This window comes from Perognathus longimembris, chromosome 6, assembly GCF_023159225.1.
Source record: "Perognathus longimembris pacificus isolate PPM17 chromosome 6, ASM2315922v1, whole genome shotgun sequence".
Taxonomy (NCBI): domain Eukaryota; kingdom Metazoa; phylum Chordata; class Mammalia; order Rodentia; family Heteromyidae; genus Perognathus; species Perognathus longimembris.
This window is the reverse complement of record NC_063166.1, coordinates 85,175,893-85,202,478: the sequence shown is the minus strand read 5'-3', so window position 1 is coordinate 85,202,478 and position 26,586 is coordinate 85,175,893. Positions and strand designations below refer to the sequence as shown.

At 53.6% G+C, this 26,586-nt stretch overlaps 2 protein-coding genes across 5 annotated transcripts; one reads left to right on the top strand and one right to left on the bottom strand.

The window, feature by feature from the left end:
• Window positions 1–1,044: 1,044 nt before the first annotated feature.
• Window positions 1,045–13,458, bottom strand: Lsm14b (LSM family member 14B). 4 transcript variants are annotated; one of them, XM_048349690.1, is made up of 10 exons: window positions 13,139–13,458; window positions 11,393–11,556; window positions 10,112–10,247; window positions 9,223–9,339; window positions 6,473–6,640; window positions 6,174–6,251; window positions 5,575–5,736; window positions 4,812–4,962; window positions 2,637–2,820; window positions 1,045–2,173 (listed from the first exon to the last, which is right to left on the bottom strand). In XM_048349690.1, exons 1-9 carry the CDS (start codon window positions 13,263–13,265, stop codon window positions 2,649–2,651), a joined length of 1,275 nt encoding a protein of 424 aa, XP_048205647.1. In that variant the 5' UTR covers window positions 13,266–13,458; the 3' UTR covers window positions 1,045–2,173; window positions 2,637–2,648. The 4 variants fall into 4 exon arrangements, with proteins under 4 accessions (XP_048205647.1, XP_048205649.1, XP_048205648.1 ...); XM_048349692.1 differs by lacking the exon at window positions 9,223–9,339; XM_048349691.1 differs by lacking the exon at window positions 6,174–6,251 and having other exon boundaries at window positions 13,139–13,441.
• LOC125353771 (collagen alpha-1(III) chain-like) lies at window positions 13,264–25,248 on the top strand. Its single transcript, XM_048349427.1, has 7 exons — window positions 13,264–13,418; window positions 13,715–14,440; window positions 14,539–14,659; window positions 14,755–15,380; window positions 15,476–15,774; window positions 23,587–23,702; window positions 25,096–25,248. The coding sequence occupies exons 1-7, from the start codon at window positions 13,264–13,266 to the stop codon at window positions 25,246–25,248; spliced, it is 2,196 nt and encodes a 731-aa protein (XP_048205384.1).
• Window positions 25,249–26,586: the final 1,338 nt, after the last annotated feature.

Sequence of the window (26,586 nt, the reverse complement as noted above, 5' to 3'; positions counted from 1 at the left end):
AGCACCAACAGCACTTGATGTAAGACTTGATCAGTGCTGCTGCAGACCCACTGCTATGCTCAAAACTACCTTTGACCCAGACATGGCGGCACACACCTGTAGTAACCTCAGCACTCTGGAGGCTCAGGCAGGCAGTAGGACTGAACAAGACCTGCCTAGGCCAGTGAGATCCCTAAAATCAAAGAAAACTAGTTTTCTATTTGGGGCATCTTGACCAGTTTTCTACTTCAAATCCTATGAGCCTGGCTATTCCTTGTTCTCACTTTGTGGCCAGAAAAGATCCCTGTCTCTCTTAGGCTTCCCGTTGTGTAGTTTGTTTCAGTCTCTTGGCCTTTCGGATCCTTGGGTTGCTTTTTGCATTTGCCCTGCTGCATACCTCAGCTTGGTGTCCCCAGTCCTGGCCTTACTACTTCAGTTTTCTGGAAAGGGAGGCCATTTAAGCCTAGCAATAAAACGTAATTTTCAGGAGAGCTGTTAGCACAGGGAGCAGTGTTGGTCAGCAGTGGAAGCCGTGATTATGTTTCCAGGGTACACACCAGTGCTGCAGCTGCTACACACGGAGCCCTGGCCCCAATCCTGGCTGGGGGGGGGGGGGCTCCTGTTCTGGAGCTGGAGAGCCACAGGCTAAAGATTGGCTACAGCCGTAAGGCAAGAACTTACCTATACTTCACCCATACCAGCTGGATCACACCTTTTTTTTTTTTTTTTGCGGGGGGGGGGGGGGGTGGCCTGTAGTGGGGCCTTTACTCAGGGCCTAGGTGCTGTCCCTGAGCTTTTTTGCTCAAGGCTATATAAAGTAGTGCTCAACCACTTTGAGCCCCAGCTCCACTTGCGGATTTCTGGTGGTTAATTGGAGACAAGTCTCAGGGAGTTACTTGCCTACCTGGGCTGGCTGGGATTATGTGGGCCCCTGCCCACCCGCTGGGTCTCACCCTCCTGGAATATCATCTAAAGCCTTAACACCCACCCCTAACCCCCACACACAATGGACCCGCCTCTGGGTAGGCCCTGGATAGGATTTGGTGATGTTGGACAGCAGAGGACAAAGTTTGAAAGCTTTGCTTGTTTATTTATAGTTGTAATTTACATTACTCCGACAGAGCAGTCCCAATGCTGTTTTCTAATTCTTAGCCAAGAAGTCCTACAAAAATAAACCCAAGCTTTTACAGTAACTTAACACAGAACTAATGCCTTTATAGCTACTTTGAAGGAGTTGAGTTACCAAGGTGCTTATTTTCAACAAAATGCCCTGTCAGTCAAAAGGACGCATGCTTATACTGAAGATCTGACCCATTTACTCATGCAACAAATTTATACTCCCACCCTCCCTCCACCCACCTTTGAAACAAACACACAAGAACTATTTACAATCAAGAGAAAATAAGGTCAGCTGACCTTGCAAAAAAGACTGGCTCATTTCCAAGAGGACAAGAACACTATAAAGTGTTCAGCCAGAGTCTGACACTGGCTGACCTGGGGGAGCAGGACAGGAAGACCACAGGGTGCACCCTACATGGGCTTCAACCCTAAGCCTAGGAGCCTGGGCAAACCAGGCTCCACATAACACCATGTAGCTAACATTCAGGGGTCTTCTCACAAGACCACCCCCTTCTGCCAGCCCCCAACCCTGAAGTTACTGGTTCATTACACAACATGATCCATGGGACACCCCCCTTTCCCTGCCCGCCCGCCCCACATGCCCGGCCCACTCTGCTAGCCCTGCCTGTCTCCTGAGACCCCACTTTTGGCAATGGGGATGCCAGGCCAGCAGCACCAGGGGCCAGATGGGATCTAGAGATGCACTTGGCCACAAGTGCCAAATGAGATTTGGTTCTGTTTTAAAAGTCAAAGAAAGAAAGAAACAGTCACAAGGTGAGGATCAAGCCTTCACTATAGAAACCTTTTGCAAATACCAAAACTGTAAAATTAGGCTATGCACAACCAAAAAGGAAATTTAGGTCAAGACACCTCAAAGAGGTTACCCATGAATACTTCCCAAAAAAACAAGTGGCTCCAACTCAGACCGTGTCTAAGTTAAGTCCAAAACATAAGTAGCAGTATGGGAATTTTCCAAACTCAGTAAACAACGGGACCCACTTCTCCCCTGTTAAGTGCATCATCTCCTTGTGTCCTTTCATACACAGCGCCACTTCTGTGCCTCTTCAGCAGCAGCCTGCAAAGAGAGAGAAGGCTATCTGCTGTACCTTCTGTTAAAGCCACAGCCCAGGATCACCACGCACTGCTCCCGGGAGCTCTACCCCCCCACCCCACCCCCAGCTGTGCTGCCCCTTTTCCTCACACTAGGGACTGGGAGGCAGCTACTGTCAGGAGGCCCTGGCCTCTCCAGGTCTCCCCTGCAAAGGAACACTGCCCAGACCCAGGCTATACCTAAGTCACCTGGAACCTTTCTCTGCCAGTCTGACTCCGTGCCAGAGTGAGCTGTGACATTTCTGCACAGGTCCTTACCCCAACCAGAGAGGCCCAGGTCAGAGCCTGGCTGGATGTTCCTAGAAGCCCCTGAGGTGATTCTGAAGAGCAAGACTCTCAGCGAGGTCTCGGCACCTCTCTAGCAACTAAGCTCTAGGTACGCCAGGCCCAGCACTTCCCCCCAAAGGGTCCAGTCAGTGGGCACTCACTCAGGCTGTACCTCACACCCTGCCAGTCCCGGCTCTGTGAGAAGCTGGGTTGCGCCGGGTTGTCCCACTGCCCCTGCCTCCTCGGAATCCACCGCGGGAACTGCGGCCACGAAGGAACCTCCCTGACACTCCAAAGGTCTCTGTGTTAAGCTTCCTCTCTTCAGCCCACGTTGTCCGCCTGGAACTAAACCAAAGATAAGGTGTATGAGGTCTGAATACAGTTTCTGAAATGGGATTCGTCCTCGGCCCAGGAAAAGAATGAGCAGTTGCTACAGCTACTACACAGGTGAGGGGACACAGGCCGGAAGCTCAGGCCCTATTTCCGACAGGCCTGTATTTTTGGCCAGTCCTGGGCCTTGGACTCAGGGCCTGAGCGCTGTCCCCAGCTTCTTTTTGCTCAAGGCTAGCACTCTACCACTTGAGCCACAGTGCCACTTCTGGCCATTTTCTATGTATGTGGTGCTGGGGAATCAAACTCTTGCCACTAGGCCACATTCCCAGCCCACCCCCCCCCCACCCCCCGGGCTGTTTTTCCCAGTGCAGTGGGCTACTTAAGATGCATCTGCACCACCAGCGGCAAGGATGTATGTAACACTAATGGGTGACAAAGGAAGCCTTACTAGCTGGCAAGAAAGATGGGTACTGGGGAGTCCAGGTCCCAGGCAGGCCCCAGACTGGAGCAGCGCCCCTCCAGATTCAAGTTTCGTCTAGACAGAGGGCCAGAGCCAAATGGAGCAAGGTCCCTAAGACTATGCCTCGGCCTGTGGGGAAGATGGCACCACAGCACCAAGGACTGTAGCTATCCAAACACGCGGCCGACATGACCCCTGTGTGCAGCCGTGTGCCCAACAACCCACGGGTGCTCACAGCCAGCTTACAGCCCAACACCGACCGCCATCCAGCTCCTGCCCTCGGCGCAGAGACTTTCTGTACTCAGGCCTTGGCTTTTGTCCTTCAAATGCCCAAGCTAACACATGAACACCATTCTGGACTTCCCACCATCAGCACTTTTGGGTTAAAAGATATTCAAAGCCAGGCACGGTGATGGATACTTATATCCCTAGCAACTCAGGAGGCTAAGACAGAAGTATCTCAGTTCAAAGCCAGCTACATAGCCAGACTAGCACTTCCCTCTACCACATCACTCTACTCTTAAGATCCCTCTTGCCTAGTGATCCAGCCTCCGGCCACGCTACTCCCACCAAGACACCACACAATGTCAGCATGTTACTCCTTGATGGCTACACACTAGGTCAGAACACAGCCAACTAAAATGATCACTATGGCTTAAAAAGTCCTACTCAAGCCCCCCCCCCCCCCCCCCCCCCACTCAGCCCCACTCGCGGCAGGCCTTGCACTACCTGGAAAAAGCCCACAGAGCCACCCTCTACTGCTGGGCCCTCCTGAGCAGCCCTTCTCTGCTTATACTCTTCCCTAGGCATGCTCCCCCAGTTGAGTTCAAGCGTGTGCTCGGCTGCTGAGCTTGTGTAGGATCAGCATGCCTGGTGGTGACCTTCAGGACTTGTGGGTCTGGGTTTGTACACATCTGCTCTGCTCTGCAGACTGCACACACAGTCCAGGGTGCTTACACAAAATACTGAGGAGAAACACAGTGTGGCCAATGGCCACCAACACTCTAGAAGGAACCTCACGGTCAGAATGCTCTACTAGATACCTCAGGCGGCAAGGTGCTTAGACTGGCAGGCAGGCTGGGCGAGAAGCACGCTGAATGCGAGGTCTAGCATGGAGTGCAGAGGCAGCCAGTGAGTGCTGGGGACTACCAGAGGCTTCCCACGCTCCACCTTAGGTATAAGGTGGAACTCTTCTATCATGACAGGAAAGGTAGGATCCTAAAACACAGCCAGGCAGGCACCAACGCCTCAGGCTTGTAACTATCTAGGAGGCTGAAACCTGGAGGATCATGGTTGAAAGCCAGGCTGGGCAGAAAAGTGAGTGAGACTCCTATGAGCCAACAAAATGCAGAGCTGGAGGTGTGGCCTCAAGTAGCAAAGCACCAGCCATGAGCAAGAGGAAAGATCTTGAAGTTCAAGCCCCCATACTCACACATAACTTGTAACATGATAAAATGAGGTTCCAAGGCTAGTCTTCAGGCAAGAGCAGAGCACTTCAGACTCACAGAATAACTACCTTTCCTGTCAGAGCTGAAACTCTCACCTGGTCTTGAGTTCTGAAGAGATGTTGTCGAAAAATGATTTGGACTTGTCATAGTAGCAGCTGGGCCCGAGCAGGTCCTCCTCCGCAGGACTTCCATCGCTCTGGGCCACCACAGTGGCGTCCTTCTCTTCCCCCTTCTCGGCTTTGTTATCTACAGGGAGACAGAACACAGGAAGGAGCAGGAGCCAACATCACAACCCAGTCCCCAGGCAGCTTCCCTCCAGGGACCCACTCAGCAGTTGTGTACCAAAGCGCCTCACGAGGAGACCCTTTGTCCTCACTGGAGGTGGCAGCAGTTGCACACACCCCAAACACCTCATCTCATTAGTTCCTCAGAGCTGATCATTCCCATTTCCAGACGGGTCAGCACTCCAACTGGCTTCCCAGGTAAGGATGATCCAGTCATCTTTTTCTTTTTTGGTAGTACTGGGGATTGAACTCAGGACCTCACACTTTCTAGGCAGGTGTTCTACCACTTGAGCCAGGCCCCTAACTCTTTTTGCTTCAGTTCTTTTTCAAGTAGGGGCTCACATTTTTGCCCTGCCAAGCCTGGACCACAATCTTAATTACACCTTCTGGCCTAGTTGGGGTGACAGCTGTAAAATATAACACCTGGCTTCTTGAGATAGAGGTCTAGCTTTTTTTCCTGGGCTGGCCTTGAACTACAATTTTGCTGATCTCTGCCTCCCTAGTAATTGGGATTACAGGTATGAATGAACACTGTACAGATACTCTTGGGGGATAACTTTCATATGAATCAGACCTTTAAAATTAAGCTTCTTCTTAAACTCTTTATCAAGCTCCTCTCTGTTGAACTGGGCATTTGCACTCTCAAAATCAAAGTCTCCTTCAAACTTGATTGTGTTTTCCTTGACATTAGCTGGACGGTTTTGCCCCCTGGAGCGATTCCTTGTTCGCCGGTGCCCTAAAAAGAGGACAACCATGGTGAGATAAGCTACCAACCTGATGCTTCAAGCCTGACTTTGTTTATTGGTTTTGTTTTTGTTGCCAGTCCTGGGGCTTGGACTCAGGGCCTGAGCACTGTCCCTGGCTTCTTTTGCTCAAGGCTAGCACTCTACCACTTGAGCCACAGCGCCACTTCTGGCTTTTTTCTATACATGTGGTGCTGAGGAATCAAACTCAAGGCTTCATGTATATGAGGCGAGCACTCTACTACTAGGCCACATTCCCAGCCCTCCAGCCTGACTTTGAACGCATCTTATAGGCTGCTTACAACAGACAACAAATAGAGGGAGCAGCACATTGGAGCAGCACCTTCACCCCAGCAGCCTAGAAAGGGAAGAAAGCAAAGCAGTGTCTGCTACTCGTGGCTCCCAAAAATCAAGTGGCAACAGGTGTTACCTGACCGTCGCCTTTGAGGCCTTCGATTCTCGTCATTCACCTGACCTGGAGTGTGCACAGCTGCTGGCTGGACTATATCTAAGGTGCAAAGGGAAGAGGAGTAAGGAAAGCTCCCGCAGACACCAGAACTCAGCCACCAAAGCAGGGTGCCAACATCACATAGGGCACTGTTGGAGGGATGCTGCCACATGGGCCTGCCCTGAGGAGGGTGCTACTACTTTAAAAAGCAACCCAGTGATCAGTGTGCCACTTTTAGAGTACAAAGAGAACTGCAGGGCTAAGAGAAAGTATTCAAATACCACTGGAAATCTTGCTGCTTGGCTGCACCTGGCGTCCGCTGAGCTGTGTTCCTGAGGTGTTCTTGCTGGGTAGCAGCTTTTTGGCATTCAGGTTATCAACAGAGCCAGTCTGGACAGCTTGCTCCACCATGGGACTCTTGCCGACTGGAGTGGATGGAAAACCAGCTCCTGAATTGAGGGGGAAGGTGGCTTAAAAACAGACAATAGAAGAAAGGCTTCCACATCTAACTGCTTTTCTTCAGGCAGGAGAGAGCACCTGCCTAGTGCCCTCTAAGCACACCCTAAATCCAGAGGGCTTCCCAGACCAGCCCTTTCCCTCTGAGCTAGCCTAGGCAGCAGATGGCCAAGGCCCAGGGTGCACCAAGGCTAATTTATCTTGGGAACCCCAATCTTGAATGTCAAGCTAGGGGAACTCCAAGAAAGGGAAGAAACATAATGCCTACAAACAAGCACTCCTCCCCAGAGGTTTACAAATAAATGGCTTTTCTCTAAAAAGGTTCGAGAGCCTGGAGATGAATTCAGAATCAGAGACTCTGTATCATTCTCGTCAGTGCTAGGGAAGAACCAGCCTAGTCTGAGATCTAGAAAGGTCAATGGTTAGACTTTGAAGTTAAATTCTAGGACAGTTTTATGAAAAATAGGACAAAGTGGTAAGAACTGACTGCAGGAAAGGAAACAGCCCACAGTCTCTCAAGAGTAAATAAAGGCTCCTCGTAAAGTGAGGAGAGCTTCTAGGTGGCCCTGGTAAGGGGTTATACCTATAGTAGTGTGAGACACAACCCCAGGGGTTTGGCCAATACAGGGATGGGCCTCTGAACCTGGGAGAGAGAACACAGGGCTACCAGCCCCATCCACTACCTCCCTCTTGTTCCTAGTTCCCAAGATCCATGAGGGTGAAAGGGGGTAGAGACATGACACAAAATGAGTCCTAACCATGAGTCAACTAATGCCAGCCCAATGCAAATAAGAAATGATACACTGGTAGTGTTATTTTGTACACTGGACCGAAACTAGAGAAACTCCTTAGAACCAGATCCAGAGAAGCACTGCCAGTGTAGTGATCCTTGAAGAGTTCTGATGGGAACTAACCTGGACTACCTTCTTAGGCCTATTAAGGCCCCTGGCTTGATTGTCCTGACAGACAAACACAGATGACTTCAAAGGAATGCACGGATCATGAATCTTGGGTTTTTGTGCTGTGTGTGTACATGTACACGTGTGCCAGTGCTGGGGCTTAAAACTCAGGGCTCGGGACCTGTCTCTGCGCTTTTCTGCTCAAGGCTAAAATTCTACAACTTGAACCACGGTTGCAATTCCAACTTTTTGGTGGTTAGAGCTAAGAGTCACATGGATTTTCCTGCCTGGGCTGGCTTTGAACTGTTATTCTCAGATCTCAGCCTCCTGAGTAGTTAGGATTACAGGTGTGAGCCACTGGCATCTGGCCAATTCATGTGCTTTTTTTTTTGCCAGTCCTGGGGCTTGAACTCAGGGCCTGAGCACTGTCCCTGGCTTCTTTTTGCTCAAGGCTACCATTTTACCACTTGAGCCACAGCGCCACTTCCAGCTTTTTCTCTGTATGTGGTACTGAGGAATTGAACTCAGGACTTCATGCATACTAAGTAAGCACTCTACTGCTAAGCTACATTCCCAGCCCCTCATGTGCTTTTTATGAACCCAAACCAGTTAAAACAATCTTGTCCTATGGCATACTTATGTAAATAGTCCTAGGAACAATGAGCTCATCTATAACGCTCCTTTTTCTTAGTGGTACTATAAATTGAACTCAAGGGCTCACACCTGGGCACTCTATCACTTGAGCCACAGTCAGTCCCCAGCCTTTTCCCCTTTAGTTCTTTTTCAAACAGGGCCTATGTTTTCATGTAAGGACAGCTTCACACCTACAGTCACATTACACCTGGACACATCCAGCTTGTTGGGGGCTGATTTTTTTTACTCCAGCTGGCCTCAACCACAATCCTCTCAAGCTCTGCCTCATAGCTAGAATTACAGGTGAATCTACCAGGATTACAGCTGCTCTAACTCAAGCAGTAGAGTCCATTAGGACTTAGGATCCAACATGTGCATAGTCCAACAGTACAACTTCCTAGACTAAGTCTGGTAATAGTAAAAGCTTGAGTGTGTCCACAACCATGGTGCTAAATGTGGAACAGATGTGCACAATTGGCAGTGTTAAGTATCAGAACGTGAAAGTAAATGAGAATGTGAGGAAGGCCAAGAAACCCCACAGGGGCTGCTCTCAGCAGATAGGTAATAGACACTGGCACTGACCAGCTGGCCTTCATGCTGTTTACCCCAGGGGGCAGGGGGTTTTCATTCAAGTTTCCTATTTTGAATTCCTGACACAGTGAACTAAGGGTGTTTAGTCCTGACAGTGAACTACAAGTCGTTTAGTTCCACTGCAGCAATACAAAACATGTTACCCAGCAAACCCCAGAGAAGCAGCTTTGTGTTCAAAGCGATTTCCCCTGCATAGTGAGCAGGGACAGGTCAAAACAGACCCTGAGCTCAGGCAGAGTGAACAAATGCTCCACAGCTCTTTCTAACCCCTTCTTTAAAACTGCGGGCGTTTATAATCAGGCTACATGCTAAACCAAATGAAGTAGTGTCACTGATCCCTAGGCCTCGTGAATGATCGGCTATGGCTCCTGTCATTCTGGCTCTCAGTTTACCCTCTGCTCTCAGAATGATCTGCAAGACAGCATGCAGTTAGTTCTCCAAACTGCTGTTACCCTTGGAAGCAAGCTGAGGTGGCTCTGAGGACATGTCAAGCTCTGAAACGGGCTGTGGAGATGGAGAAGAACTAGGGCTGGAGGCAGCGGCTGAGGCTGGAGGGCTTACCAACTTCTCTAAAGAAGAGAAAGCACACAAATAAGTCAGGACATACTCGTCTTGTGTTTAATAAGCTTGGAAAGAGCCAAGCAACCACTTGTAGGCCACTCTGGTCATTCAAACATATTTTAGAAACAGTGAGCCATGCTGACAGGCCACCTGTCATACTAGGAATGGCAATTAAGACAAAAAGAATTGGTTCAGGACCCAATTGATGCCATTGGTCTTGGCTGCCTCATGCTGAAGCCACAGCAAGGATTCATGAACCACTTCCAACTCTATATATTCTAAATATGGCTACAGGGCTGTGTCCAGGGCAAGGACAAGGTTGCTCTCACTCTCACTCTGGGACTAGTCAATTTAATTGAAGCCATTTTTGAGCAAAGGACTTAGTGACACGGGATGTCAAAGGATGATAGGGTAGTGCAGACTTATAGATGTGCCTACAGCTACAACTTAACTGTAAGCACATTATGTCAGCATTTCTTTTTTGAGGCAGATGCAGCAACACTTCCACTCAGACCCAGTCTGACATTCAAATACTTTTGATTTGGATTTGGCTCATCTGGTGCAAAACACAGAACTGCTGCCTCTTGCTCACAGCTGAACACGGACTAAACACTCTAATAAGTTGAAGCTGCTTGGGTAATTGACCAACCCTATGGCATGACTGGACAAGCCGTCTAGGAGCTGAACAGGACACAGACATGTCCCCACCCTCAGGGTCTGTTGTTCCACTTCCTGCTGGCTGCAGGCAGGGGTAGCTGAGCAGACACAACAGTCACTCACCTAGACCTAAGGTGGCAGCATACTGCTGGCTGAGCAGGGAGCTGGCCGCCAGCTGGCCGTAGGACGGCATCCCTCTGAAGGGGCTGTAAGGCACATGCGGCTGGAAGGGCGAGGCTGAAGCAGAGCCCAGGGAAGACTGAACAACAAGACACAAGGGTGAGAGCAGTGCATGGCCCTCCCTGTCACCCAGGAGTCTGCATACAGAGTACTGGCTTAGATGGGAAGAAAGTGCCAGTTCTGTATGCTTGACACGCGAGGGACTCCTGGGGAGCTCCCAGTACGGTCAGAATGGCCTTTTCCCCAACATTACATTCCTAAGTGTACTTGCCCATGTTCCAACATGAACTTCTAGCTCTACTGAAACCCTCTAACGGCTCCCCTCCACCATCAGATGTCTGGACTACCCTGCACTGGAGACAAGCCCGACTCTCACCACGGCAGAGGTGTAGCTGTTTGGCCAGAAACTACTTACACTTCCCCAAATGCGCATCTGCTGTTTTATTTCCCACCCTCCAGGAGCACTGCTGCTCATCTAGGGACTTTCACCATGTGGCTCCCCTGACTATGTCCTCTCCCCTCAGGGCTGGCTGGCTGGCTTGGTCCCTGTTCCTATTCTCTTCTGGAGCCCCTGGGTACCCATCCTCAGAAGCCTCCAGAAGTCTGCCGTGCCGTGGGCTCTCCCAAGTGCTCCCAAAGCAGAGTCCACACTGCCTGTTCCTACCTTCCAGGCGGTACTCCCGTCTCAGAACCCAGTGCAGCATGACCCCAGAGGAGCCAAGAAATGATTAAATATATAAAATATATATATATATTAACCTGGGCCCCAGGTTTCCTTGGCTATGACCTAGCAAACAGGCACATGGCTTAACACTTGCAACCTACATGTCCCACACCAAAAGCAGGACACTATTAAGACAGTGAATCTGTCATCCCGCAAACAACCTCATGGCATTTGAGATTGGATTTCTCTAGGTAAGATCCCCCAGGCACCCCAACTCCAAGCCAAACCAGAAGCGGAAACGCCAGCACACCACCTACACCAACTTGTAGGCCTTTCTTCTTGAGAGGCTATAGCATGTAGAACATACTACCTCCAAGATGTTGTATCAATTAACATCTTCCATGGGAATATCAACCACCTAGATGAAAACTAGGCCATTTTCCATTAAAAGGCTATTCCTCAAGCACTCTGAACATGCTGGCCAAACAGATGACACCAAATTCCATGTAGAAACTGGCCTGTCTTACAGTGAGCACACAGAAGCACAGCAGCACACTTACCTGAACAATAGCAGGATCCTGAGGGAGTGTGTGCTGAGCTTTTGGAGGTTCACACACAGTAATATCTTTGATATCACTGCCCCGGAAAATGATGTATTCATAAATTTCCTCTCTTGGGGGAGCAGGCCTATCTGTGGGACGATCTTCAGTACCAAAGGACCTCACTTAGGGGTTGAGAAAAAGAAGGGTTAAGTTGTCATCCTAGGCCAAGTCCATTCCATCGGTCCTCTGACACTAAAGTTGCCCAGAATTCTGGAAGTCTGGTGTGTGGGGAGGACCCTGCCTTGATCAACACTGACACAGAACATTGGTTACAATCCAACAGCTACACAGTTCCAATCCCTGGAGGACAAAACCTACAAGGGTCAGTTGGTGATGCTCGAGGAGACTGTAGGTAAAGAAGATGACAAGGAAATTTTCATGAACATTTTCACGAAGCTCCATATTCTCCAGGGCAAACACACCAATGTGCAGAGCTCAGGAAGCAAGGCTCGCTTGGCAAAACCTACCTACTCACATCTGACTTTGCAGAAGGCACCCCGGATGGTTTTGTGCCTGAACTATTGCACAAGCTGAGGCTAGGAGGGCAGTTGTTAGACAAGAATCAATAACGTGGATGCCATCTCACCCTTCTATAGCAATCAGCTTTGAGTAGGTCACAGAAACAAAGGAGAGGGGTCCTAGAAGTGGGACCCCCAACATCAGCCTCCCTTGTCGAGGTGGAAATGGGAGCCCAAGTGATTCTCTTGGAGTGTGAATCCTACTGGCATGAGTCCAGGAGTCCTACCTCACTGCTCTACCCTGGGGACCCAGGACTCATCTAATCTGGCAGCAGACTGTACCTAACAGAAACACAATAAGAGGACGGAAGCCTGCTGTGTGCCTCAATTTCTCCAAATGGGACTTCATAGCAAAAGTAGAACAGCCCGGTGAGTTCAAGCGAACACAAAGCCTCAGAGGGCTCAACTCTGCAGCAGCGCTGCAGTGTACCCAAGTCCGAGCACCAAGCTTCAACAAGAGACGCTCTCCGGGCCTGGGAGGGTTGCACCGGAGCCGCGGGGCACCCCCGGTCCGAGGGCGGCTCGCCTGGGGGCCCCGTGAGGGCTCCGCACACCGCCCCGGCTGCCGCAGAGCGGGCTCCCTAGCTTCTCCGGAGAAGCAAGACAAAGAGGCGTCGAGGCCTCGCGCTGCCTGCACAAACGGAGTCAAAGACTTCTCTCGGCACAAACGAACCCCCTGACGTCGGTGGCGCCCACGGGCGTCTGTCACCAAAGGGCAGCCCAGTTCGGAGGTCGGCACTGGGCAAGCAGGTGGGGTCTGGGGACCCGACCTTAAACCGCCGGAGGCTCCGTCGGGGCGCGGTGGACCCCAGGCGCCGACGGGTTCCAGGAGCGCGCGCGGGGCCTGAGTTCCCCCCGCCCCCGGAGGCCTTGGGCCGGGCCCCCCGGGACACCCCCGGGAGATTTACCCTTCGGGGTACCCCGGGCCTCCGGAAGCGCCCCGCCCCGCCTCCGGCACCTGCCCGGGGGTCCGCGCGGCTGAGGGCGGCCCCGCCGGGCACCCGCCCCTCCCGAGCCCGGCTCGGGCCCGCGCGCCCCGCCGCCGCCGCCGCCGCCGCCGCCGCCGCCGCCGGGGAGCCCATTGTGCCCGCGGGGGCGCCGGGCGCCCGGGGCGGCAGGGCGAGGGTCCCCGCGGCGGGGGCGGCCGGGCTGTTGGGGCGGCGGTTGGGCGCGCGGCGGCCGCTACCTTTGGCGAGCGCCACGGTGGAATTGTCGGTGTCGATGGTGTAGAGAATGCCCTCGTAGCGGATCTGCGCCTTGGAGATGAGGCTGATCTTGCTGCCCAGATACGGGGTGCCCGAGGAGCCGCTCATGGCGGCGGCCGGGGCGCGCCGGGCGCGGGGTACGAGCGCTGGGCTCCGCCCGCTCCGCCACCGCGCGGCCGCCTGGCCGCCCGCTCCGGCCTACTCCGCGCCGCCGCCGCCGCCGCCGCCCGGGCGCCTCCGGCTGCGCCCGAGGGGCCTGCGGTCCGCGAGCGAGCGAGAGAGCGAGCGAGCGAGCGAGCGGAGCGGAGCGGAGCGCGACGCCGGGACTCTGTGGGAGAGCGGGGGAGGAGCGGCGCCACAGCCACATCCGGGGCTTCGCGTCGCTACGCACCGCCCCGACACGCTCCCCGCTGATTGGTGGGCTGTGCCCACCGCCCTTTAAATATGGCCGCGCCGCCGGGCTGGGGGTGGGATCGCGCCTGCGCAGCAGGGCGCCCAAGGCCGGGAAGATCGGCTTCTCCGGCTTTCCCCCTCCCCCCCCACCCCTCCACGGTTAGCTCCCGGCGGGCCCCGCGCGTGGCTGGTGGCAAGACTGATGGGCGGGGCGGAGTGCGCGTGCGCAGGAAGGGCGGGTCGTTGCTGTTTGCAAACGGGGAGGCGGGGCGGAGTCTGGGGGGCAAGCTCCTCCCTCCGCGCGTGTCGGCCCCGCCCCCGCCCGGGCTCGGGGGGCCCGGGCCGCTTTTCCGAAGTGGCGGGACGCGGGACGGTGCCCGGTGCTGGGCCGGGGGCGCCCCGGACCCTCACCCACCCCCGAGGGCAGGGCCGGGGGGGACAGCGCAGCCGGGCCTGGGCGCCCGCCCTCCGGAGCGCGGCCCCGGGACCCCACACCGCAGCGGCCGTGCCCCCCGAGGAACCCCGGCGCGCCTCGGCAGCGCGGTGCCCGGCGCTCGCGGCCGCGGCGCTCGCGTGGACGGCTGTGGGAGGGTCGTCGCGGTCGCGTCTCACGGACCCCCGCTCAGGAGCCGGGCACATCATGAGGTCCCGGCCGGTGGTGGCGACCCGGACACCGCTGTGGGCGGTGAGCAGCGCGTGGCCCACGGGACGCCGAGCGCCCACGCCGGGGACGGCTGCCGCGCCGAGACGCGTGGGGAGTGCCTGAGTGTGGCTCCGACCGTGCCCAGGACAGCCTGCCGCCGTGCCGCGCGGGCCTGCGCCCCCGGGGCGCCCACCGGGCCCAAGTGCCCGGCGAGCCGGGCTGCAGGGAGGCTCCCCACTCAGAGGCTGTGGGTCCCCGGGGCGCCCACCGGGCCCAAGTGCCCGGCGAGCCGGGCTGCAGGGAGGGTCCCCACTCAGAGGCTGTGGGTCCCCAGGGCGCCCACAGGACCGTGCTCAGCGAGCCGGGCTGCAGGGAGGCTCCCCACTCAGAGGCTGTGGGTCCCCGGGGCGCCCACAGGACCGTGCTCAGCGAGCCCGGCTGCAGGGAGGCTCCCCACTCAGAGGCTGTGGGTCCCCAGGGCGCCCACAGGACCGTGCTCAGCGAGCCGGGCTGCAGGGAGGCTCCCCACTCAGAGGCTGTGGGTCCCCGGGGCGCCCACAGGACCGCGCCCGGCGAGCCGGGCTGCAGGGAGGGTCCCACTCAGAGGCTGTGGGTCCCCAGGGCGCCCACAGGACCGTGCTCAGCGAGCCCGGCTGCAGGGAGGCTCCCCACTCAGAGGCTGTGGGTCCCCGGGGCGCCCACAGGACCGCGCCCGGCGAGCCGGGCTGCAGGGAGGCTCCCCACTCAGAGGCTGTGGGTCCCCGGGGCGCCCACAGGACCGCGCCCGGCGAGCCGGGCTGCAGGGAGGCTCCCCACTCAGAGGCTGTGGGTCCCCGGGGCGCCCACAGGACCGTGCTCAGCGAGCCCGGCTGCAGGGAGGCTCCCCACTCAGAGGCTGTGGGTCCTCGGGGCGCCCACAGGACCGCGCCCGGCGAGCCGGGCTGCAGGGAGGGTCCCCACTCAGAGGCTGTGGGTCCCCGGGGCGCCCACAGGACCGTGCCCGGCGAGCCGGGCTGCAGGGAGGCTCCCCACTCAGAGGCTGTGGGTCCCCGGGGCGCCCACCGGACCCAAGTGCTCAGCGAGCCCGGCTGCAGGGAGGCTCCCCACTCAGAGGCTGTGGGTCCCCGGGGCGCCCACCGGACCGCGCTCGGCGAGCCGGGCTGCAGGGAGGGTCCCACTCAGAGGCTGTGGGTCCCCAGGGCGCCCACAGGACCGTGCTCAGCGAGCCCGGCTGCAGGGAGGCTCCCCACTCAGAGGCTGTGGGTCCCCGGGGCGCCCACAGGACCGCGCCCGGCGAGCCGGGCTGCAGGGAGGCTCCCCACTCAGAGGCTGTGGGTCCCCAGGGCGCCCACAGGACCGCGCCCGGCGAGCCGGGCTGCAGGGAGGCTCCCCACTCAGAGGCTGTGGGTCCCCGGGGCGCCCACAGGACCGTGCTCGGCGAGCCGGGCTGCAGGGAGGCTCCCCACTCAGAGGCTGTGGGTCCCCGGGGCGCCCACAGGACCGTGCTCGGCGAGCCGGGCTGCAGGGAGGGTCCCCACTCAGAGGCTGTGGGTCCCCGGGGCGCCCACAGGACCGTGCTCGGCGAGCCGGGCTGCAGGGAGGGTCCCACTCATTTCACCCAACACAGCTTCCTGCCCTTTGGGAAACACACCCAATACCATCAAAACCTGGCAACGGCCAGCTCAAGACGGGGGGAAAGGGGTGCAGGAAGCGCAAGAGAAGGTAGAAACGTCTCACAGTTTGATCCCTCAGGAATTACCTGGGAATGTGGCTTAGCGGTAGAGTGCTTGCGTAGCATGCATGAAGCCCTGGGTTCAACTCCTCTGCACCATACACACAGAAAAAGCCAAAAGTGTCGCTGTGGCTCATGTGGTACAGTGCTAGACTTGAGCAAAACAAAACCCCAGGACTAGAAAAAAAAATTACCTGTACATTCCAGAATTGCTTCTTGTCATCCTGAAAAATTGTTCTCAGCACAAACTGAACCTTGCCCTGATATGGAGACAAACACCCCAAACTCCCAGAACAACACAAACTTAAAGGTAGCACCTGCTGGGGAACTTCTGTGAGTACCTCAGTGACCTTCTAGCAGGTTCTCTCTCTTTTCCTTTCCTGTCCAATTTAGGAACCCAAAGTCATAGCTGGGGATGCATCTCAGTGGTAGAGCACTTACCTCGCATACACAAGGTCCTGATTCAACCCCACTTTTTTTTTTTTTTTTTTTTGGCCAGTCCTGGGCCTTGGACTCAGGGCCTGAGCACTGTCCCTGGCTTCTTCCCGCTCAAGGCTAGCACTCTGCCACTTGAGCCACAGCGCCACTTCTGGCCGTTTTCTGTATATGTGGTGCTGGGGAATCGAACCTAGGGCCTCGTGTATCCGAGGCAGGCACTCTTGCCACTAGGCCATATCCCCAGCCCCTCAACCCCACTTTTAAATAAGTAATTATGTAGCCAAAATATGGAAACAACCCAGATGCCCCACTACAGATGAATGGATCCAAAAAATGTGGTACCTGTACACAGTGGAACACTACATAGTGATTAGAAATGACAAAATAATAGCATTTGCAGGGAAATGGTCCGATCTTGAACACATAAGGTTGAGCGAGACAAGCCTAGAACCCAGAGAACAAAGGCGCATGGTCTCCCTGATATGTGGTTGTTGGGGGTGAGGGAAGAACAGTAGAGATAATGTCTGTAAATGACAAACCTCTTTTCAAATGGTATTTCCACATGTTTTGGTCAGCGACTTTACAGTATGTCTCTAAAGCCAAACAATTACTAAATAAACATAAAAAGGTCTAGGATAATAAATAATTGTGGTACGTGTGTGTATTCATGTGCACGCTTGCATGTATGTGCACATGTGTGCCAGTAGCAGGGCTTGAAGTCAGCGCCTAGGCACTGTCCCTTGATTTTTTTTTTTTGAAAATTTCCTTTATTTATTATTATTATTATTTTTTTTTTTTGGCCAGTCCTGGGCCTTGGACTCAGGGCCACCTGAGCCACAGCGCTCTGCCACCTGAGCCACAGCGCCCCTTCTGGCCGTTTTCCATATATGTGGTGCTGGGGAATCGAACCCAGGGCTTCATGTATATGAGGCAAGCACTCTTGCCACTAGGCCATATTCCCATCCCTGTCCCTTGATTTTTTTCACTCAAGGCTGGCACTCTATCACTTGAGCCACAGATCCAATTCCAGCTTCTTTGGTGGTAATTGGAAATAAGAGCCTCGCAGATTTTCCTGGCTTTTGGACCATGATGCTCAAGCTCAGCCTCCAGAGTAGTTAGCATCACAGAGCTTTAATTGATTGGAATCTAAAGCATGGCTCCCCTTCCTGAGCCACAAGCGTCTGTATGTTGGGAGAGGAGATGAACTCTCCACTCACTGATACTTTCTTACGTAAGGAAGTTGTGCTGGGCACCATGGCTCACCCCTGTAATCCTAGTTACTTAGGAGGCTGAGATCTGAGGATTGGGATTTGAAGCCATGTCTGGCAGGAAGGTTTGTGACACCCTTATCTCCAATTAACCACCCAAAAGCCAGAAATGGGAGCTGTGGCTCAAGTGGTAGAGCACCAGCTTTGAGCAAAAAAGCTCAGGGACAGTGCCTAGGCCCTGACTTTAAGCCCCAGGATATGAGAGAGAAAGAGAGACACAGAGGTAGAGATAGAGACAGAGAGAGACAGAGACACAGAAAGACAGAGACACAGAGACAGAGAGAGACAGAGACAACTGGATCCTGAGCCCGAGCTGAGATTGAAGACTCAAGATCAAGGGAGGAGAGAGGGTGCTGCTTGCAGAGACTCCCAAGTGCCCACCAGGCTCCTGTGTATGCAGCTGAGGACATTAGGCACGATGCAAGGTGCCCACAAAGGGCAGAAGCTAAAAATATACACAGTGCCCAGGTCCAGGAATGCAGGCCCTGCCGTTCATTTCTGGTGCCATGCCCATAGCGGGAATGCCTCGGAAGAGGAGCAGTTGTGCTGGAGTAAGACTTGGACTAAGAGTCAGCTGCTGTAATTTGTTATCCCTCCAATACAAACATAACGTCAGCGTGCAGGTCTGACAAGCCCACTCACTTGGTTATCACCGGCCAGTGAGCCACGGGATGGAAGTGACCTGGAGCTCCTGGGAAACTCTAGACAGCTCAGGATCTCCAAGGCCATCTCCACTGGCATTTCATCCTCTTTGGACTCCCAGGATGCCTGTGGGTTGCCATGGCAACCAAGAAGCCTACCTGGGCACTCTTTTTGCAGAGTGTCTGCTGGACAGAGTCCCCCTCTCCTCCAAATGAGGTCACGTTTAGCAGAGAGACAGCCCAAGCTTCCTCAAACCTGTCTCAATCCACACTTTCTATTAGCTGACCGAGGACTTTCACCCCTGTTCCGAGGCTCACCACCTGGTAGGCTAGAGCAAGGCAGGGTATACTAGAGGCATGGCTGTTTTTACTCTTGTGCTGTTTTTACTTGTTAACCCCATATTCTTTCCTTCCGTGTCTGCCTTAGCTACTCAGAGAGCAAAAGCTGCATTGCGTCTCCAGTGGCAAAAACTATTGTGCACCAGGAGCCGTAGGATCACAGAGGCAGACAGTGGCTGTGCTGCCCCAACAGGGGCGGCAGGCAGATATGAGGCTCTAGATGGGCACCCGGCGCGGAAAACATCAATGTATTTGTTGCCATGCACCATAATGTGAAATTCCATTTATCTTGAGAGTCTTGCTGCTGGGAGAGAGAGAAAGAGAGAGAGAACAGGATCTTGAAATAAGAGTCTAGGGGTGGGGGGGGGTTTCTGGGGATATGGCCTAGTGGCAAAAGTGCTTGCCTCTATATGTACATGAAGTCCTGGGTTCGATTCCCCAGCACCACATATACAGAAAACGGCCAGAAGTGGCGCTGTGGCTCAAGTGGCAGAGTGCTAGCCTTGAGCAAGAAGAAGCCAGGGACAGTGCTCAGGCCTGAGTCCAAGGCCCAGGACTGGCCAAAAAAAAGAAAAAAAAAAGAAAGAAAGAAAGAAGAGCCTGGGCACTGTCCCTGAGCTTTTTGTTCAAGGCCAGCAAGCTACTACTTGAGCCACACCTCTACTTTGGGCATTTTGGTGGTTAATTATAGATAAGAATCTCCTGGACTTTCCTGCCCAGGATGTTTTCAAACCATAATCCTCAGATCTCAGCCTCCTTTTTTTTGCCAGTCCTGGGCCTTGGACTCAGGGCCTGAGCACTGTCCCTGGCTTCTTCTTGCTCAAGGCTAGCACTCTGCCACTTGCGCCACAGCACCACTTCTGGCCGTTTTCTGCATATGTGGTGCTGGGGAATCGAACCCAGGGCTTCATGTATGTGAGGCAAGCACTCTTGCCACTAGGCCATACTCCCAGGCCGCAGCCTCCTGAGTAGCTAGGATCATGGCGCCACTTCTGGCTTTTCCTGTATATGTGGTGCTGAGAAATCAAACCCCGGACTTCATGTATATGAGGCAAGCACTCTACCACTAGGCCATATCCCCAGGCCCCCTATACTATTTTATTTAACGAGAGTTTTATGGAATGTCTAAGAGCATCCTTTAGAAAATTTTTTATTTTTTATTGTAAAGGTGATATACAGAGGGGTTGCAGTTACATAAGTCAGGTAATGAGAGTACATTTCTTTTTAAACAGTGTTACCTCTTCCCTTGTTTTCTCCCAGGTTTTTCCCTCTCAACTCCCTCTCCCCCTAGAGCATTCTTTTATTTATTTATTTATTTATTTTGCTCTTTGTAAGTTTATTATTTTGGATATTTTGTTGCACTGATGGAAAGCTGACTAACTTAGAGATCATAGTTTTATCTTGTTTTGATCTAAGTAGAATCAACTACTTTTCATCTCAAAGAGGAAAGACATGTAAGACAAACAATTTGGAGAGCAATTCAGCAATAACTACTATAATATTGACATTTACACTTTTATGAGCCAGTATTTATACTTCCAGGAATTTCTGTGAGATTCTTTGGCATGTATCTGAAGATAAACTCACTAGGATGTTCATTGCAAAGCTATTAAAATAGTCAACATTGTAAACAACCATCAACAGGGAAGTGGTTAATTAAGAAGTGGTATAGCCATCCAGTGCAATATGGCCCTGATCTTAAAAGAATAAAGATACCAGTAGATCACCAATAGTGGGCATGAGTTCAAGGTATGGCATTAAGTAGAAGACAATCACAGAAGAAATTTATCTCTGTAAGTGGAGTTGTGGGGGCTGTCACTTTCTGTGTTGTTTCTCTATTGTTCTGTCCTCTCTCTGCCCAGATATATTATTTTGCATCTTTAGTATTAAAATGAGAAAAGTGTGTACAATGAAACTTACATGTAAAGATCCAGTGAGATATGTAAAGCCCAGCACAGAGTGGGTCCAGTGTAAAGCTTACTAAATTGTAGTTAAGACAGCATAGTTGTGCTCTGCCCGGAAGCATCTTGGTGGAATCCATTCCTTCTTCACCTCACAGCAGAAAGCTTCAGGATCTCTGAGGAAAGCTAGTAGACAACAGCTTCCTAAGCATGCTTCCCACTTTTCCTTGACCGTCTGTGCGGCAGTCTCAAGCTTCTTATGTGGCGTCGTAGGATGTGGACACCATTGCTGGTCATGCAGGTTCATCCTCACCAGGCACATCAGTTGTTGATGCCATAGAAAGACAGATGAACTCCAGAAAATGCCGGTGTTGACCTTAGAAAAATGGTGAGGTGTGGGCCTGGCATTGAGGTTAGGGCCAAGTTGTTTCATCCTTCATCCTACATTCTTTTCTTTTTCTTTCTTTTTTTTTTGGCCAGTCCTGGGCCTTGGACTCAGGGCCTGAGCACTGTCCCTGGCTTCTTTTTGCTCAAGGCTAGCACTCTGCCACTTGAGCCACAGCACCACTTCTGGCCGTTTTCTGTATATGTGGTGCTGGGGAATCGAACCCAGGACCTCATGTATACAAGGCAAGCACTCTTGCCACTAGGCTATATCCCCAGCCCCTCTTTTCTTTTTCTTTGGTAGAGCATTCTTTTAAGTAACATTGTTCAGTAATGGGGCCTCAGAGCCATACTCTATCCTATATATGTAACTATTCCTTAGTTACTTGTTTGTTTGATAGTTTTATTGAGGTGCTACTTACATACTCTGATAGTGTAAAGATTTAAAATATATAAGTCAATGATTAATATATTCACAGAGTTGCGTGACCATCATGGCTAATTCCAAGAAAGCCTCATACAGCTTTGTAACATGATGAGAAATTGCCAAAACATTTGCCAAAGTGCCTGTACCACATTCCCCAGGCCCAGGTGAGGTGGAGTCCCCACATCTTACAATACTGGCTGTGGCTGGTGACAGAATGCTCACATCTCCATTCAGGGACAGAGTCTTCCCTGCTCAGCTGAGCCAAGTGTCCACTCTCCCTATCTGCCCAGGGCCGAGAGGAGCAAGGCAGACAGACCTGACGTGGACAAGATAGCAAGGCCCTTCCGGAAGGGAAGAGGGAAGGGGGGGCTGCTGTGTATGAAGCCCACCCTTGACTCTAGCTGGCCATGTGCTTCCATGACGACAGTAGTTACCCCTCCCTTCCCGATCTTCAATCCACTTGTTATTGAACCTGCCCTGATATTGTCAGACCATGCATTGAAGAATAAGCACATGGAGCGAAAACCTTGAGATGAGCGCTCAAAAAAAAGAACAGTAGCAGGTGGAATTCATTATTGTTGCATGTGTGCTGGGCATTGGGCTAAGCCATCTGCACATACGACCTTCCTAACGACACTCAGGAGCACATTTCATCACTGTACCACTTCATGGAGAGAAAGCTGAGGGTCCGAGCAATCCGCTGATACGCTCATCCCAGCAGGGGTGGGAGGCAAACCCAGACTGGGAAACCTATTATCTTAGACACCGTGTTACTCATCCTCCCTAAGTATTTGCAGAGTGAATAAATGAACCCTTTTGGCCTGTCATCCCACAGAGACCCCATGAGAAGTTGCAGGCCAGCTTCTCTGGGAAGCAGATGCTGAGATGGCGTTCAGGACACTGGTGGTAACGGGAGAGGAATGCTTGTGAGGTGAGAAGTGGAGTCTGCTGGCTAAGAGCCATATCCAACCATGTCTTAGCCAGGCCAATAGAGACCTGTGGGGCAGTGCAGAACCCAACCTGGCCTGGGGCCGTCATAGAAGCCACTGCCACCGAGGCAAGCCCCAAGCGCGAACAGCTGTGGGCCCTCACCAAGCCCTCCACAGATGGACAGTGAGCCCCTTTATTTTCCCTATGGGGTGGGAGAGGGGGCCTCGCTCACATGTGCTAGGAGATAGCTCTACGGTATGGGGGCTTGGACTCAGGGCCAGGGCACTGTCCCTTAACTTTTGTTCAAGGCTGGCATTCTACCACTTGAGCCACAGCTCCACTTCCAGATTGCTGCTGGAAAATTGGAAGTAAGAGTCTCAGACTTCCCGTTCTGTCCTGGCTTCACACCCCAGTCCTCAGATCTCGGCCTCCTGAGTCGGTAGGCTTACTGGCATAAGCCACTCGCATCTAGCTCATGAGTTCCTTTTTGAAGGAAGATCTGGCCAATACCCTTTGTTCTCCAGGGCCTTAGCCCTTTGTGTGCCAGGCAACTCCCCCAGGGATCCCCAGTCCCTTACCTGGGGGGAGACTCCGAGGAAGGAGGAGAAGAGATGAGACCCCATGGCTGCAGCTGGCCTCGGGCCTGACTCTATACATCCTCCCTGCCTCCTCCACTCCGCCCCACTGTCACCTCTGTCAGTGACAGACCTCCAAGGTTGGAGCCCAGCCTGGAGCCCAACCCGTCCACTCACAGAAACAACCAGGTGAGGGCATAGCACGGTGGCCAAGCCCCTTCAGCATCCAGGGCCGTCGGTACCCTCCCAGCGTCGGCGGCGAATGCTGCCTGAGCCCCGGGGAGCAGCCTTCCTCCTCCATCCTCAGCCTCGCGTACCCACGGCTGGGTTATGCTTGGACAAGTCTCTTTCCTGGGGCGGAATGCAGGCAGGCACCTGCTCCCTTTGGGGGAGGGGTGGGCTTTTTCTGTGGCTCATATGGCATAGAGGCAGGTGGGGGTCTGACCGCAGATTCGGCCTCCCCTGCCCACCCCGGCTCTGGAAGGGCCTGGCTGTGGCCTGCGTGAGCGGGATGTTCAATGAATTCATCTTTGAAATCCAGCCACTCTGGCTACCAAATCTGGGGTTTGAGCTTTTCCTGCCCTTTCCACCTGAAATGAGGGTTTTGAAGCTGGCCCTCATACTCTGTTTTCAATTGTTGGTTAATTGTCTGCCACTCCGCATCATACATCTCTCTCCCTCGACTGGACTCAGTTAACAGCCCTCCATCGCCATCATTGATTCAAGTTCTGACACAGTTTGACACATCTGGCCTCTAGCTGCTGCGGTCCCCTTCACCGGCCCCTCCTCTACCAGCTCGTTCCCAGGGAAAACCTCAACCATAGGCCGGGGCAAGGCTGTCTGGGCACCGCCTGGAACCGGGGGCGGGGACGATGTGAGTGGTCCGGTCAGGCCAACTTTCTTGGACCACTCTGTCTCTGGTCTCAGGTTGTTGGGGTTCTAGGAAGCGGAGGCTGAGGTGGCCAAAGATCTTTGGGAAGTTGGACCTTTGAGAGGAGTGAGTAGGCAGGGAGCCCTGGACTACGGTGTGGAGCAGAAGACATCTGAGCCATGGATGCAAGGTCCCTACCAGGGCAAGGGGGAGCTCCGCGGACAGTGTCCAGGGTGGAGCGCCATACTGGCAGGAACGGCTGGGCATTTGAGACCACACTAGGCAGAGAGCGCTGCCCACGTAGCCCTGCTCAGCAGTGGCTGAGGCCGCCTGAGAAGAGTGTGGCCTGACCAAGCTGACCGCTGGAGGCTGCCAGCCCCCCACGTCTCCCAGCTGGGCGCAGCCTCGCTCCACTTCTGCCGTGTCAGTATTGAGGGACGCTAAATGCTTCCACCTGGGGAAGCCCCAGTGCATCCTGGGTGTCATTTATGGAGAGCAGCGTCACCCCCCCCCCCCCGGGGGGACGGGCAGAGTGCCCTGCGGAAGCTGGCGGCCGTCTCCTTGGCCCCTCTTGATTGGACAGGATGGTGACGTGCTGGGAGTCACTGTCTGAGCAGAGCCAGCCAGTGAGGGGAAACGAGGCTGGCTCGGTGGCCCTAACAGGGAGAGATCGTGGGGCCATGTCGAGGCCGCCTGCACTCCTGTTATTGGGCTGAGGAGGCCTCAGAAGTGGAGAGAAAGCGGGGAGCTGGTGGCTCACGCCTATTATCCTGCTACCCAGGAGGCCGAGATCTGAGGATAGTGGTTTGAAGCCAGCCCAGGCAGCAAAGTCTGTGAGACTCTTCTTCTCTCCAATAAAACTACCAAAAAGCTGGAAGTGGACCAGTGGTTCAAATGGGAGAGTGCTAGCCTTGAGCAAGTCACTCAGCAACAGTGCCCAGATCCTGAGTTCAAGCATCAGGACCAACACCAAAATAATGTGGGGCCATCTGCCAGGTGCAAGACCAACAGAGGGGCGGACAATGCCAGCTGGTGGGCAGCTCTTCATCTGCTGCCGCCTTCAAGTGGCAGTCTGGTTCTTCGTGACAGTCTTCCTCTGGAGTGGGCTTGAGGGGCGGGCTGTCTGTGTTGGGGCCCAATCTCCAGACCCAAAGCATCCTCACAGGAAAGGCCAGGTTTTCTTCAGGTTTCCTGTCTCCTGTTATCCTGGACCCAGGAACTGGACTGCAATTCTGCTGGAGATGGAGGAAGAGAGAGGAAAGAGGTAGGACCGGAATCCTCCCCATACCACTCCCAGGATGAACAAGGCCAAGCCATTTGCTCAGGTGTGGCCATGTGGTCCTGGATGGCTAATGAGAGAAGGGCCCAAGACCATGTCTTTCCTTTTTGCATACAGTTGATCTCCTCCCCAGGGGCCTGCACAGGTGAAGGTGGCACTGCTGGTATGAATGAGGCCTACCGGGATACAGCCACCCAACAGGTACAGGTGGACTTTCAGAGGCCATTTGGCTGCCTTGGCCATGACTTGGCCACTACTTACATGAGCTAATGAAGAACTTAAGCTGGTAGGGTTAGCCAGGCACTGGTGGCTCACACCTGTACTCATACCTCCTCAGGAGGCTGAGATCTGAAGATTGTGGCAAGAAAGTCTGTGAGACACTTATCTCCAATTAGCCACCAGAAAACCAGACGTAAAGATGTGGCTCAAAATGGTAGAGCACTAGTCTTTTTTTTGTTTTGTTTGGTTTTTTTTGGCCAGTCCTGGGCCTTGGACTCAGGGCCTGAGCACTGTCCCTGGCTTCTTTTTGCTCAAGGCTAGCACTCTACCACTTGAGCCACAGCGCCACTTCTGGCCATTTTCTGTATATGTGGTGCTGGGGAATTGAACCCAGGGCCTCATGTATACAAGGCAAGCACTCTTGCCACTAGGCCATATCCCCAGCCCCAGAGCACTAGTCTTGAGCAAAAGAACTCAAGGACAGTGCCCAGGCCCTGAGTTCAAGCCCCACAATTGACAAAGAAAGGAAGGAAGGTTTTGCACAACACCTTGTCAAAAAAATTTGTGTTCAATTAATAAATAAATTAAATTTAAAAAAAAGAATTACAATTACAGAATTAGAAAAAAAAAAGGAAGGAAGGAAGGAAGGAAGGAAGGAAGGAAGGAAGGAAGGAAGGAAGGAAGGAAGTTGGTTTGGCCACCAGACCTGCGGACCCAGCCTCTTGGGAGGCGGAGGTAGGAAAGCTTCACCTGGTGCTACTCTACTTTTTTTCTGGTCCTGGGGCTTAAACTCTGGGCCTGGGCTGTCCCTGAGCTTCTTTTTACTCAAGGCTAGCACTCTGCCAACTTGAGCCACAGCGCCACTTCTGGCCTTTTCTATCTATGTGGTGCTGGGGAATTGAGCCTAGGGCTTCATGTATACAAGGCAAGCACTCTACCACTAGGCCATATTCCCAGCCCACCCCCCTCTCCACTTTTGAGGACTTCTCAGTCCAGTCACATGTGGGTCAGGTGACCCTGACACCTGCCCCCCCCTCCCCGGTTCTCTTCTTGTGAGAGCCCCAAGCCAGCTTCATTTCTCCAGATGGGCTGCCCCTGCTTAGAGAGTGACCACCAGCCCAAGCAAAGTCAGTGCAAGAAAACAAACTGAAAAACAAAAAGAGCTCAGTTTAGCTCTATTGGTCGAGCTGTAGATAAGCATGATGTCTTGAGTTCAAGCCCCAGAAAACAAATTCTTCCTTCCTCTCCCCTCTCTCTTTCACTCTTTCTCATCCCTCTCTCCCTCCCTGTCTCTCTGGAGTGTGCTGTAGCCCCTACCAACTCCAGATAAGGGGTTACCCCAAGGACCCTGCCCAGCCCTATGGCAGGCCGACTGGAGCAGCCAAACTC